Raw genomic sequence first — 13,126 nt, forward strand, 5'->3', positions numbered from 1 at the left:
TACTGATGCTCTTTGACACATCTGCAGCAGCAGTAGGACCAGGGCAAAAGTCCAGCTCTCTTGGCAAAAGATTTCATTTAATACACAAAATGCCACTGTTCTTCAAAACTGTAACTTTACAGATGGCCACTTCTTTAAATAAGGCAGTTTAAGGGAGGGGAAGAAAACCTCTAAAGATTTGCAGTGAAGTCACACACAGAAATTATTAGGGTTTGACTATTTAATTCAAGAAAAACCTATCAATATTTAATGATGGAGAATTAGGAAAACTGTCTTTGTAGCTTTCTAAAATCTATCCCATTTTGACTCTAAAATATGAAAAGCAGCCCTGTTCCACTTCTCAAGGAGATGAGTTGCTCTGATTTTATTCTAGCCATGAAGATATTCCTGAAGAGATTGTATATTCCCATCATGCACATTAATTTAGTGGGAGGCACTGCTCTGTTTTATGGGGTGGAAGAAAAATCCACATTTGTTTTGAGTGTCTGTTAGGTAGAATTCAGTTAAGGTGAAGCGTAAAGCAGAATGAAGAGTTATCAACCAGCAGGTGCCATTAATAGGAAATTGTGCTGATTTTATTCAGTATTTTTCCTTATTTGCAGTAAAATGACTGCAGTTACAGTTAAATTGTACTGAATAGATGTAAAAGAGGGAAATGTGTATGAGGCTTGTCAGAGTTCAGCCCCCTCCTTGGTGTGAAGGGGGGCAGTGGAATGGTGCATCAGCTCTCAGTATTGTGGCTACCCCAGCCCTGCCTCTCTATTAGTCCCTGTTTTTCAGAGGAAAATGGGTTTGTTGGAGCAGGGATGGACCTTTAGGTTGTTGGAACTGGGAGCCACATCATTTTTCCCCCCCAAAACAGAGAGAAATCATAACTGACTTGAAGTAAATTATTTCCATTTCTCTCCATTTGCCTTCAATCTCAGCTTTTTGAGAAGTTACCTGTGGATAGGAATGATCTCTCACATAAGTTATTGTAGAATAATTTTTCCATTCTAATTTGAACAATAAACATCCATTAAGGCAGATATCTCCCTGTGGGGGTGGGTGGCTTACTCTGTTTGGATAGTACCCAAAATGGGTTGGAGAGACATTGTTACCAAGGATTAATTCCCTGACTGATTTAACTTCCTGTGCTCATGCAGGTTTCTCCTCAGAAGTTGTCTTTTCCAGGTGTAGGATTGTGTTACAGAACGAAGCTCTTCCTTGCATGAACTTGGGCAGTTGATTATAGGATGTGTATCTGGCTCATAATTTGTGGGCAGCAGAGCAGATTGCTAAAGAGAGCTGTTCTGGTGGATTGAAATGCAAAGTGAGATTTAAATACAGCCTTTGCAGAGTTAAAGCCACTCTTCCTGGCATCTTGCTAATGAGTGGCCTTGGCTGTGGCAGCCCCACACACCAGCACCACCAGACCTACTGTGTGGGGTTGAAATATTCTGAGTGCTGCTCAGAGCAAGATCCTGAGTTTGGTTGTATTTGCTCAGCTCTGTGGTAGGAGCTTATCAGCCAGAGCAAATATACCCCATTACATCACCCACCTTTTTCAGCTGCAGTATTCATAGTTAGCAAATTAGAGCTTTTCGTATGCAGGGTGAGAATATGCAAAGACAAATCTAAGAGAGTCAATTAACACAGCAGTTGTCTTATTGCTGTGCTGGGGAGAGTAATAAAATAGATACACTGTCGATATTTTGGTCCTGAACTATCACAGAGGTATTGACACACAGCAGAAATACACTATTGACTCTCTTTGTCTATTTTCTTTGAGTAAAATGTTTGGCCACAAACTTGATGCATTTTTCTACCAGATTTAGAGAGTGTGGGATGCATCCACTTTCTATCCCTGCCAGCTGATTGCCAATTTATTTCAGGTCAAAGAATGTGCAGCTTGCTGCAAGGTAGTTTGAAACAGCATCTTTATTATCACAGCTCACATGTTAGCCAGTTTCATTTGTTTTGTTCTGTGCCCTCCAGGCATGCAATATAATCTTTCAACTGGTTCTTAGCACCAAATGGTCTGGTTTTTAGCTGGTTTGCTGCAGGCAAAGTCCAGTAGGAAGCCCAGCAGGGCTCATGTTCCCACTTTGCAAGAGTTAGTCTAATGATATTTTCCCTATTAACATTTGGAAGAAAGATCTAATCTGTTGGGGCTGGGGGGAGAAGTCTGTCTCAGGGTTGTCAGTAGGGAGATAATTGCTAATCATAGATGGACCACCAGCTAACATGGCAGAAATGCCTGGAATGTGTTCAGGAACATGTGTTTTGTTGGGTTGAAACAGTGTTTGGGTGCCACGAGGTTACTGAACAGCCCTATTCCTTTAACAGGTCTCCGTGTAAGTGGGCTCCATGGAGCACAGATCAGAGACACAGAGAGAAGTATGTGCCTACTGCTTGGACTGAGGGAATCTCTGAGGCTGCTTGGCTTTTATGCTTGTTTTTTAATGCACACCAGTCTCCTTCCAATTTCACTCCCTCTTCTTCCCTCCCCCCTTTTCCCTTTTTTTACTACTTTGGGCTTAATTTGGGAAGGGGGGAGGTTAGTTACAGGGATTTGGATTTGGGCAGGCAGGATTTTCTCCCATGACTCTCAGCATGGGGAGATGCAGATCAATTCCCTATCCTGTGTTCAGCTGGACACTGGGCTATGGTGTGTGTTGATCAAGAAATCCCCTCCTGTTTTGTACCACATAACGCATTCATTTCAGCCACTGAACCTAAATTACTGTTTTGCTTTTCTTTCTTTTTTGATGAAACGGTAAGAACTCTTTTTCTATAGGGATGAAGTTAGTTTATCCGTGCTAATGCTTTGATTTTTTTCCCTTTTTTCTCTCTCTACCACAGTAGGTAACCAGTTAGGGGCCCTGGTACATCAAAGGTAAGCAGTGGGTTATGTTTTATTATTTATTGATCAATTCTAATTGTTTATTGATCCACCATCTGTAGTAGTGTTAGGAAGTCAGAGGTTGAGAATGTGGAAAAACTGTCAGCTTGGGTTTTCTCCAGCCTGGGTTGTTTGTTCTGATGAAAAAAAAAAAGTAGTTGATGTGAAACTTGGATTTGGTCTCTGCAAATCTGCAGGACCAAAAAAAAAAAATTCTCTCTCCTTTTCCTTCACCTACCCTGGCAGGGGACAAGAAAGAAAAAGTGAAAAAAGGTCTGGCATTTTGACAAAAGGTGGAAGTATCAAACAGACATGTTACTGTTCTTGTTGATGTTATTGTTTAGTTTTTTTATGTAATATGACCTGGGATGACTCCTTTGTCAAAGATGGTTTGAGAAGACTGAAGCAAGTATGAGTTGTCATCCAGCATGTCTCAGCATCCAATAAAAATGTAAAATTAATTCTCAGTTTTTTCTCAAATCCTGCTCTTGAGGAGTTTTTCTGTGTTGTTTTGAAGGGATGAACATTTCTAAAGCTGGATTAGCCTGAAGGTGAATAGTAGTGCATTTCCATCCTAACCAGCTGTCTGGGGCCTCAGCAGAAGGGACAAACAATGTGCATGAGGGCTGTAGAACCTTAAATTTTTAATGGTTAACTTAAAGCTAATTTCCTACTAGCCCATCCTAGAAAGGAGTAGGCAGTGTTGGTGTTTTATCTGCAACTTAGCTAATCAAGTCTAGTGTGTATTTTATACTTTTCCTAACTGATCTAAAGCTAAAAATGGGAAGATTTTAATATCTCTCCCCACAAAACCTGCATTTACTGTGCAGGTATCTTACTGCTTTTGAGGTTTCTGAACAAATTCTATAATAGTGCATATTTGCAAGTTCCATATAAACAAAAAAACAATCCAAGCTTTAATTCCTTTCTACTTGACTATGGCCAGGTCTTAGGAAGCTACTTTGAGTGATCTGTTCTGAAGCAGAAACATTAAAAATGTCCAAAGAGCAGTAGATATGGAAGATATTGAGATAGTAAAAATTCAGAGGATAATTGAAGGCAATTTTTATTAATTCCAAGGAAAAGAATGATAAGGACAAGCAGGTGAAAAAAAAGAGTCCTGAGACACCAAACCTGTGAATATCAGAAGGGGATTTCATGTCAGGACTGGCTTTGGTTGGTGTGTCCTGGGAAGAGAATATCAGAAGCACTGGGCAGACACTGCTGCTTGGAAGGTCCAGGCTCAGTATAAGGAAACTTTACACTTTTTAAATTTAATCTATCTGGAGCAAGAATGACAAAAAGAGCTTCTTCCATCAGCTCCATTCAAGATACTGCAGATAGACTGGAAATGGATCCAGCATAGCAGGAATTGTGTATCCATGAGAGGTCCCTTCCAAAACAAATTATTTTGACAGTGATGTGCTTTTCCTTGTGTGTGCAGAATCCCTGTGCTGAGCCCTGGCTCCATGGCAGGGGTGTAGTTTCTTCCAAATTGTTCTTTGTAATGACTTTGATGGGGTTTTCTTCCTTTTTTTTTTTCTTTTTTTTTTTTTTTTTTAGGGCTGTAATAACAGAAGAGTTCAAAGTGCCTGATAAAATGGTTGGATTTAGTAAGTACCTTGGATGCTTTTGATGCTTCTTGATGTGCTTCCTGTGCAGGAATGCTGTTGATTCTGACACAAGTTTTTGTGCTTATTAGCTTTGGATAAGCCTTGCTTAATGCTATCTTCATGGGGAACAGAGGATTTGTGTTTTAAGTTCAGATGCAAACTTCATGGACAAGCTTGGTGTCCCAGTAATAAAAACAAGAATGTTTGGTAGAAGTTACTGGGCATTTAGTGATTTTTTTCTTTTAAATTCCCATTAGCATAGTACATAAACAAGTCAAAAGTGATTTTATTTCCCTTCATTGCATCATTTTACTTTGAGTATGCAAAACTGTGAGAGCTGAGGAAGGAAAACAACATTTAAATGTTAAAATATGAGTTGACTAATGGCAAGTTAAATAGAATTTTAAATTTCTCACACATTTGCTGCAGGGAAACACGACCAGATGAGAGTTTTTCCTAGATTTGCATTCCTGATACTGTTCTCTTTCAAGCTTGATCCTAATTTCACTCTTCCTCTTAATGATCATTACTCTGGCTTTCAATGGCACCTCCTGCTGATGTGTTACTGCAGTGATTGCATAGATTCTTCCACTGCTGGGTCTCTGTGTATCCCTTCCAATTTGATATATGGCAAGTAAAGAGGAAAATAACAGGCCGTGGTAATTACCCCATAGCGCGCCAAGTTTTGTCCCGACTCTAAAGACACTCGAAGACTGCAACTCAAATTCCTGCAAAGGAAAAGCTCCCTCCTCTCCTGCCAGACCTCTTCATTTACCACTCCTGGTGCTGCACGTGGAGGATGTTGGCCCTGGCAGAGAGGAGCTTAAAGTCATCATCTCTGTGATGAAACCCCACAGCTGAGATGATGCTTTGGGAGTGCCTGAGCCAGGAGGAGCTGGGTGACTCGAGAGCTTTGCTGTTTTTTGCAGTCTGGGAAGGGTAGCAATGGTGATTGGCACAGTCTGAGTGTCTGGTTGTGAAACAGCAATGTGTCAGCTCTGAGAGTTAAGGGAGATGGGTATTTGTGTTCCCTGGAGGTTGGTAGAGCATCTCAGGTTCTGTCTGAGTGCAGACAGCCAGATAGAGTGGCCATTCAAAAAATGACAGGAATTAGAAAGAAAAGAATTATAAAGAAACAAGTGCTTGCCTTTTTTAGTACCCCAAATAACTGGCTTATTGGTTCAGGCTGAACAAGATGTACTTAAATTACTCTCCTAGCGTCACCCAGACTAGTGCCTTATTTCTTTCATACTTATTTCTTTCCATTCCTGTGTAAGGCAGGCCTTTATGTTTTGTTTTTCCAAGCAAATAGAATAATGTTCAGCAGTATTTTCATGTTTTTCTGCTATGATAAATTTGGTCATGCTGTGGATGCCTCTTCTGCAATCCTGGAATCAAACTGTTCCTTTATAGACAGCTGCAGTGGAGTAAAAGGGGGAAGGTGCTCTGCAGTTTCCAGGAAAAACAGTTTGTTCTGATGCTTGTTGAACTCATTTCAGTAATCGGCAGGGGAGGAGAGCAGATCTCACGGATTCAGCTAGAGTCTGGCTGCAAAATTCAAATTGCTCCAGGTAAGCCCCTCTTTGTGTGGTGGGTGAGGATGTTATAATGTCAAAGGGTGTTCAGGCACTTCCCGTGCTCACAGTGTGTTATCACCATTTACATGGATACAGCCAGCCATGGGAGAGCTGTTGTGGGGTGGGACCCACCTCCCAAGCAGGGTAGAAAACAGGTTTGTCAGGTGGTTTGGGGAATGAAACACTGAGGGAGCTGGCTTTCACCAGCAGATGGTTGCAGAGCAAATGAACATTCTGTGTTGTGCTTGGACCTGAAGCTGTTGAGTTTTCTCATTTTACTCAGCTCTGTGGTTTGCCTCTGGCTGGTCTGGTCAGCTCTAGCTCCTGGCAGAAGGCATTTCAGGAGGGTTGGTAGCAGCCCTCCATACAGTTGGCTTTGCATGACAAAAATGAGCCCGTTTGTCCAAATGGGATCATTTGGTGCCAGTGTGCTTTGGGGAAGACTGTACTGCAGTGCTGAACAGGGAACTGTTGATCAATGTTATCTGAGTTTTTACCCCTCCTTTTGATTGATGGGGAAGGCTTTAAAAGAATGCAGACAGCCAGTAAATAATTCAAAATATGTTGATCCTGGATGTCTTTGAATTCTTTAGCATGCTATGTGTGCAGGTGGGTGGTGCTTCCTTTGGTGCTTCATGGTCACTGAGATAGCTGCCACATTTTTAATTGCATGTATCACAAGTTTTCTCCTTGTTTCCTCTGCAGACAGTGGTGGGATGCCCGAGAGGCCCTGTGTACTCACTGGGACACCAGAGAGCATTGAGTGAGTTCTGATTTCATTCCTCTCCTTTTTCCTTCTTTCTCTTCTCCCTAATGCTGTGCTCTGTCAGTGGTGCTACTTGGTTATTAGCCACACCAGCAAATGTTGGCCTAGAGAAACGTGAGGGTCTCTGGAGCATAGAACCTCTTGGTCTGATGCTTTAAACTGTGCACCTCAAAGGCATTTTTTCCACTTGCAGTTTGAATCCTCTGCAGAAATTTCCTTGGAATTCCCCTCCGCAGGGTGAGGTTGCTCTTAGGGCACCTAGGATGCAGTTCTGTAACTGCAGCTTTCCAGGATACTGAGCTGAGCTCTTGAAGGGCACTTCTCTTCTCCCCTTCGCTTCCCCACTCCTATTGAGATGAGCATCCTTCCAGCTGAACAAGGGCTGCATGAGGCCTCTAAAGCCTGTGGGTGCCACTCCAGGATACCCTGGAGGTGTTGGTGATGTTGCAGAGCAGCATGAGGCCCACTGGGTGCTTGTCTCTGCATTGCTGCCAACAAGAAGCAAAGGACTGAACCCAAGTCTTGATTTTGCTCTTTGCATGGTAGAGACACGTGGCCAGCCAGCAGGGATTTCTATCTTTAGACCTATAGAAACTTTAGGGACAGTGTTTCCTCCCTCCCCCTTCCCAGGAGCTGAGTTTGAGACTCTCACAAACCAGTTGAGGACCTCCTGCTGGAACTGGATCCAGGATCCTCAGGCTTACAGGAACACACTTAACATATGGAGCTGCTCTTTCTCTCCCCAGCCTTTGGGTAGGTGGGTTTTTTAAAATCCATCTGGAAATCTTTGAGTTGCGTTTGAAAATACATTGGTGCAAAGACTGTCTCTCTAAAGAGAAGACACTCATCATTCTTCCATTCCTAAAGAGATCTAAGGGCACTTAAATCTCCTTATTCTACCATAATACTGCAAGCAGTGAGCCAGAATAAATATAATTGGCAAACTCATATTACAGGGCAGGCAGTGTATTCTTGCTGATATTGAAGTGGTTTTCCCCCTTTAGCAAAGGATATTTAAGAACAAGAGCAAAATAGTAAAAAGCTGGGATGCCTCATGAGATGCAGTTGGGGGAAAATGGGGAAGAGGTGTAGTTAAAACTTCATGGTTCTGAAATAAGCAGTTAAATGTACTCGTGTCCAAGGCTGTCTTTAAATAAAATATGAGTAGATTTTAAAAGTGAGACTATTAAATTTGTGAAACAGAACATGGACATGGAATTAAGTGAAATTTAATTTACTTCTGTGGTAAAATTCTTGACAAATTGGTTGTTTCTAGTGTTTTTTCAGGCTACTTGTAGAAAAAGAAAATTATATAAGGAAACCAATTCTAGGTATCGGACTTCTCTGAGAAGGGTTTTGTGAGGAATGTTTTCATTAGTTATATCCAGTGACAAACTAAGAGTTAATTTCCAAGTGACCCCTCTCATCTGAAGTACATTGTGCATTAACTGTTGTGGTCTCTGTATTGTCACTAAAACAACTTTACACAAGATATGAAGGCAAATTAATAAAACCTCCTAAGACTTTTCCAGAATATTTGAAATGAGCTTCCAGAAATTCCCTTTTCCCTTTTGTTGTGAGAGAGTCAAGGGCAAGCAGTGCTGTGCTCTGAGTGCAGCCCCAGAGCACCCCCTCCTGAGCTGCCTTGGGGGAATGTCTGCTTGAAGGGATGACTTTGTACTGTTCTTCACATCTCCAGAGAGAAGTCAGTTGTCCTTAGGGTACCTGATATGGCTTGGTGTGAAGTGCAGAGAGGGGAAGATGCTGCATTAGGCTCTACAGGGAACCAGTGAATTTCTTCTGCTTCCAGAAGGGTTGTGGGACAAGGGCAGGAATGGGATATGCTGGTATAGGAGTCTTCAAGATGAAGGGAAACCCTGTCAGTTACCTCTGACATGCTAAAGATTTTAGAGAAGGGATCTTTAATCTCCCAAATGCTTCTTTGTGTGTCTCTTCTCACCAGGAGTAGAAGAACCCATTCTTTCACTGGTGGCTGCTGCAGTATCCCTGCCTCGCTTCGCGGTGTAGCTTCAGCACCTACTGCTTGGAGCAGAGGCTGTGTTAGGACAGTGTTCTGGTGCTGCTGGTAAGAGCAGGTAGAGAAGAGCAAAGCAGTTGCCTGTGACTGATCAGAGAATGGTTAATCCATGGCCTGTGGTAGTATCAGAGCAGTGTGTGTCTTTTTGTCTTGACCGAGAAGGAGAACAGAGCTTGAGTTTCGTTATTGTGTATGTGTTAGCAAAGTTAAAACCCAGAGCATCTTCATTTGAAGTAAGCACCCCAAATGGTGTAGTTCAACTATTGTCCTTAACTTCCTAAGAGGTCAGAGCATGCTGCTGCTCTTCCTTTTCTCTTCCCCTTCAAAAACCAAACTGCTTATAAGTAATCATGATAGGGGGAAATAGACATCAAAGAGTTTAATTTAAAAAAAAAAAAAAAAAAGGCAAACATTGTGCTGACTATGGTTTCCTCCATCTTTCCACTTCTCCTCTCCATTCCGATGGTTCCTGGTCTCTTGGGCACATGGAGCAATGTTGTCTAATGGTTGTTTCCCTCGATTCTTTTCCAAAGACAAGCAAAGCGGCTACTGGGGCAGATTGTAGATCGCTGTCGGAACGGACCTGGTTTTCACAACGATGTTGATGGCAACAGTACCATTCAGGAGATTTTGATCCCGGCATCCAAAGTGGGTCTAGTCATCGGCAAAGGAGGTGAAACAATAAAACAGTTGCAGGTGCGCAAGATGCATTTCCTTTAGGGCTCTCTTCCCTACTGCAGCTTCTCTAGAGCCACTGGAACAGGCTGAAATGGAGAGCCTTGAATGCTCTAACCTTCTCCAGCAGGGACTACTCTTCTCCTTCAGAGATTGGACTCAAATCCAGTCTGGTGTTACAAAATCAGTGTGGACTCAGCTACACAAGTAGAGTTTTGCCAGAATTGTGACAGAATCCCGTGTGCTGTAGATAGCACTTGGTGTGTGCTGTTTAGGAGGGATCCCTGTAGCCAAGGAAGGGCCATGTCTGCTCTGCTCTGCAGTATTTTTAATGCCAGCCATGCTCTTGTAGAGTGCTCTGCTTCTCTTTTGTTGCTGATCTGTGGTAAAGCTGCCATATGTCATCTTTTTTTCTCATCCCACCCCTTTCTAATTAAGTGTTGTGTTATGTATAAACTGTGTTCCTGGACATTCTTTATTCCTCCATCTGGTACAAGTTTTTAAAGAATAGATGGTTATAGCAAAACATCTAGGGTTAAAAATGGAGGGGTTTTGAGTGCCCTGATTAGACCTCTGTCATATAGTTTGGAGGCTGGTCACTTAATAACTGTTACATGCAGACAGTTTCAGAGTTTGGAGAGGGCTGGAAAGTCAGCAGTCAAGGTAGAGGGGGTTCTTCTTGCAAGGATTTCAGCTGTTTGAGAACCACAGGAGAGCAGCACAATTTCTGCAATTTCTAGGACTGTTCCTGAATTTGTGCATTCTGTAACGGTGCTGGTTTGACCTTCATAATTTCAGTAACCAAAATCTAGTCCCTTGTTTTAGGGACTCTGCTTAGAAAATTGCTCTGTGCTTTTTCTTCAGGAGCGAACAGGTGTGAAAATGATTATGATCCAAGATGGTCCTTTGCCCACTGGAGCAGATAAACCTCTCCGTATTACTGGAGATGCATTTAAAGTACAGGTATGTAACAAAAGCAAACTGATTGCCCAGGAGAACTGAGGAGAGATTTAAACCTGAGTGTATTTGTGAGCATCTAATGGAGTCAAATCCAACTGTAAATGTAATAATATTTTCCTGGTTTTGTTTGTTCTGTAAGGCTGAGTAGAGCAAGTTAAAGCACCAGAGTAGTTTGGTTTACAGCATGACTTAGGAACTGTCACTTACCTAAAAACTGCACAGGGCTAGGAGTAGAGATGAGGAGGAGGGTTTGGAGAAGGTTTTGAAATGCTTTCCAGTCTGTGTGACAAAAACTGAGAGCTCTGTGTCACTCAAGCAAATGGGTTCTTAGTGACTGAGTCACACATTTGAGACAGAACCTTTCACAAAACTACCTCAGACAGCCAATCGACGCAGGCAATTAAAAACCAATCCCACAACAACTCCTGAAACCAAGGGGTTTGCTTAATACTGGTGCCTCAGTCTGCTTGTGTCAGGGTTCTGCAGATGTGGATGTACCTGCATTTCAGAGAAAAGCCCCCCATCAACTGGGGACTGGGGATTGCAGCATGAAGGGAGTGCCTGAATTGGAGCATTGAGGTTTAGCCACAGCACGTTCCACTTCCCAGCAAGTGCCTTTCATACCTTGCTAAGTACTTAAATCTAGCTTAGCATTCCTGTCTCCAATAGAAGTAGTTCTGTTTCATAGGATCTCCCTAATCATAAATTGCTGCAGCAGTTGATGTTGCTCAGGCATAGTGTTTGGGTAGTATTTTTCAAAGCTCTTATTGCAAGTGCTAGAATTAATTTTTTTTTTCCCCTCCTGAAATTTTTGGTGTGGAGGTATAGCTGTGTCAAAGGAGTTTAGAGACAACTACTTTTAACCAAATCATATTCTGTGCTGCCACTTCCCAGGTGGCTTCTCCTTTGCAAGATTTGCTGTTGTCACATCTTCCATTCAAGGAAACATGCACAGGCTGGAAGATCTTTGAGGCACTTAAAGCTGAGCACACTTAGGAAGTGTTTAAGAAGTGTGATGAATTTGGGTTTGGTGGGATTCTGTGGATGCTGCTGCAGTGTTTCTTAACTCCCTCAAATCCATATGAAATCTCTCCATCACCCCTATTTCTGTCTTGGCATCTCTGAAATGTCTTTGAGTTGTTTCTTTCTGTTAGAAGTACCTTGAGGACATGGAAAATATGTAAAAATGAAAGGAGAGAGATTCACCAATGTCCTCAAGCTAGGAAATAGAACCAAGATGTCAAAAGCTTGACTGGTAGTAGAGAGAAACAAATGCTTGGATTTGACATAGGATTTTTTTATTTTGTTGGTGACTACTGGTTGCTGATTTCCAGGGTACGCTTTCACTAGCTGAGCTACATGCAGGCTTGTGAATGGCCTTGAGTGCTGCCTGTAGGTAGGAAAAATATTCATTTGTCTCAGAAAATGTCTTGCTGGATTGCTACAGACTTGGACTTAGCTTCTCAGAGTCAGTAAGCTCAGTGCTGCCCAGCAGCCTCCTTGTAGCTTTTAATGGGTATGATCTCGGCCATGCTACCAGCAGCTTCTACCTTACTGTACTGGTTTCAGTTCTGTCAGTAGGAAAGGGCCTTCACATCCTTAAATTTAAAAAAAAAACAAAACAAAAAAGTCAAAGATATTTTTAAAGTTAAAGGGCCTTTTTGAAAGACTGGAGGAAGCAATCACACCCAAGAAACTGCCACCTTGTGCACCTGGCAGGCTTTGTCAGACATAGAAGGTGCCATCAAGAACAAACTGTGGTAAAAGGATTCCTAAATCAGATGTCCCCATTCAGCAGATGGACATCCCTCTGCCTGAAGCCTGACCATTCCCCACTGTTGAGGCCCTAACACCAGGAGGGCAAGCAGAACCATTTGAAGCTAACTGTAACTTCTTTCCCCATGTAGCAAGCGAGGGAAATGGTACTGGAGATCATCCGAGAGAAAGATCAGGCAGACTTCCGAGGCGTGCGCAGTGATTTCAGTGCTAGGATGGGAGGAGGCAGCATAGAGGTACGTTTCCTTCTCAGCACCCTGCTAACCTCCCTGTGGGATGGGTAGTGGGGGGACTCATCCAACTGCTCTTGTAACCTGTAAGCTTTTTTTTTTAATTTTTTTTAAAATGTGTTGTGTTTTTTTGCCAGAAGAATTGAGTCTGGCTCTGCAAACAGGAGGAGTTCTCATGGACTCCCAGATGGCACTTTATAATTGTCTTTTTTTTTTTCTTTTTTTTTTTTTTAAGCTGCATTCTTGAAGTGCAGAGTTCATTTAGTGGGGAAGGAATTTGTGGCCACGTGTGTTTTCTCAAGTGGTGCAGTTCTGTAGCCTGGAGCTACCTAACATGGCCCATCCTCAAAGTTAAGAGCATCTCCTTGTAAAATCAGAGTCATTCAGTCTAGTTCTCTGCACTTTCATACTCCTTTGCCTTTCCCATCAGGTCTCTGTGCCCAGGTATGCTGTTGGAATTGTGATAGGAAGAAATGGAGAAATGATCAAAAAGATTCAGAATGATGCTGGAGTTAGGATTCAATTTAAACCAGGTTTGTGTGAGGATGGAGAGCCGTTGCTTTCTGATCAGTGTTCCACTTTTGGGTTCCAGCAGCCAGGCTTTCCT

General features: G+C 42.4%; 1 protein-coding gene across 4 annotated transcripts in view; it reads left to right on the plus strand.

Moving 5' to 3' along the window:
• The window catches only part of FUBP3 (far upstream element binding protein 3), a 39,189-nt gene that overhangs the window by 11,041 nt on the left and 15,022 nt on the right, over positions 1–13,126 (plus strand). For 2 of the 4 annotated variants that reach the window (XM_033077391.2, XM_033077394.2), the window contains exons 3-11: positions 2,329–2,379; positions 2,845–2,878; positions 4,448–4,497; positions 5,997–6,068; positions 6,780–6,837; positions 9,412–9,574; positions 10,418–10,516; positions 12,421–12,525; positions 12,950–13,052. In XM_033077391.2, coding sequence (XP_032933282.1) covers positions 2,329–2,379; positions 2,845–2,878; positions 4,448–4,497; positions 5,997–6,068; positions 6,780–6,837; positions 9,412–9,574; positions 10,418–10,516; positions 12,421–12,525; positions 12,950–13,052 — 735 coding nt within the window. The remainder of the gene's footprint in view (positions 1–2,328; positions 2,380–2,844; positions 2,879–4,447; positions 4,498–5,996; positions 6,069–6,779; positions 6,838–9,411; positions 9,575–10,417; positions 10,517–12,420; positions 12,526–12,949; positions 13,053–13,126) is intronic. The other 2 variants (XM_033077392.2, XM_033077393.2) reach the window with 2 other exon arrangements.

The sequence above is a fragment of the Catharus ustulatus genome, chromosome 21 (assembly GCF_009819885.2).
Source record: "Catharus ustulatus isolate bCatUst1 chromosome 21, bCatUst1.pri.v2, whole genome shotgun sequence".
Lineage (NCBI taxonomy): Eukaryota > Metazoa > Chordata > Aves > Passeriformes > Turdidae > Catharus > Catharus ustulatus.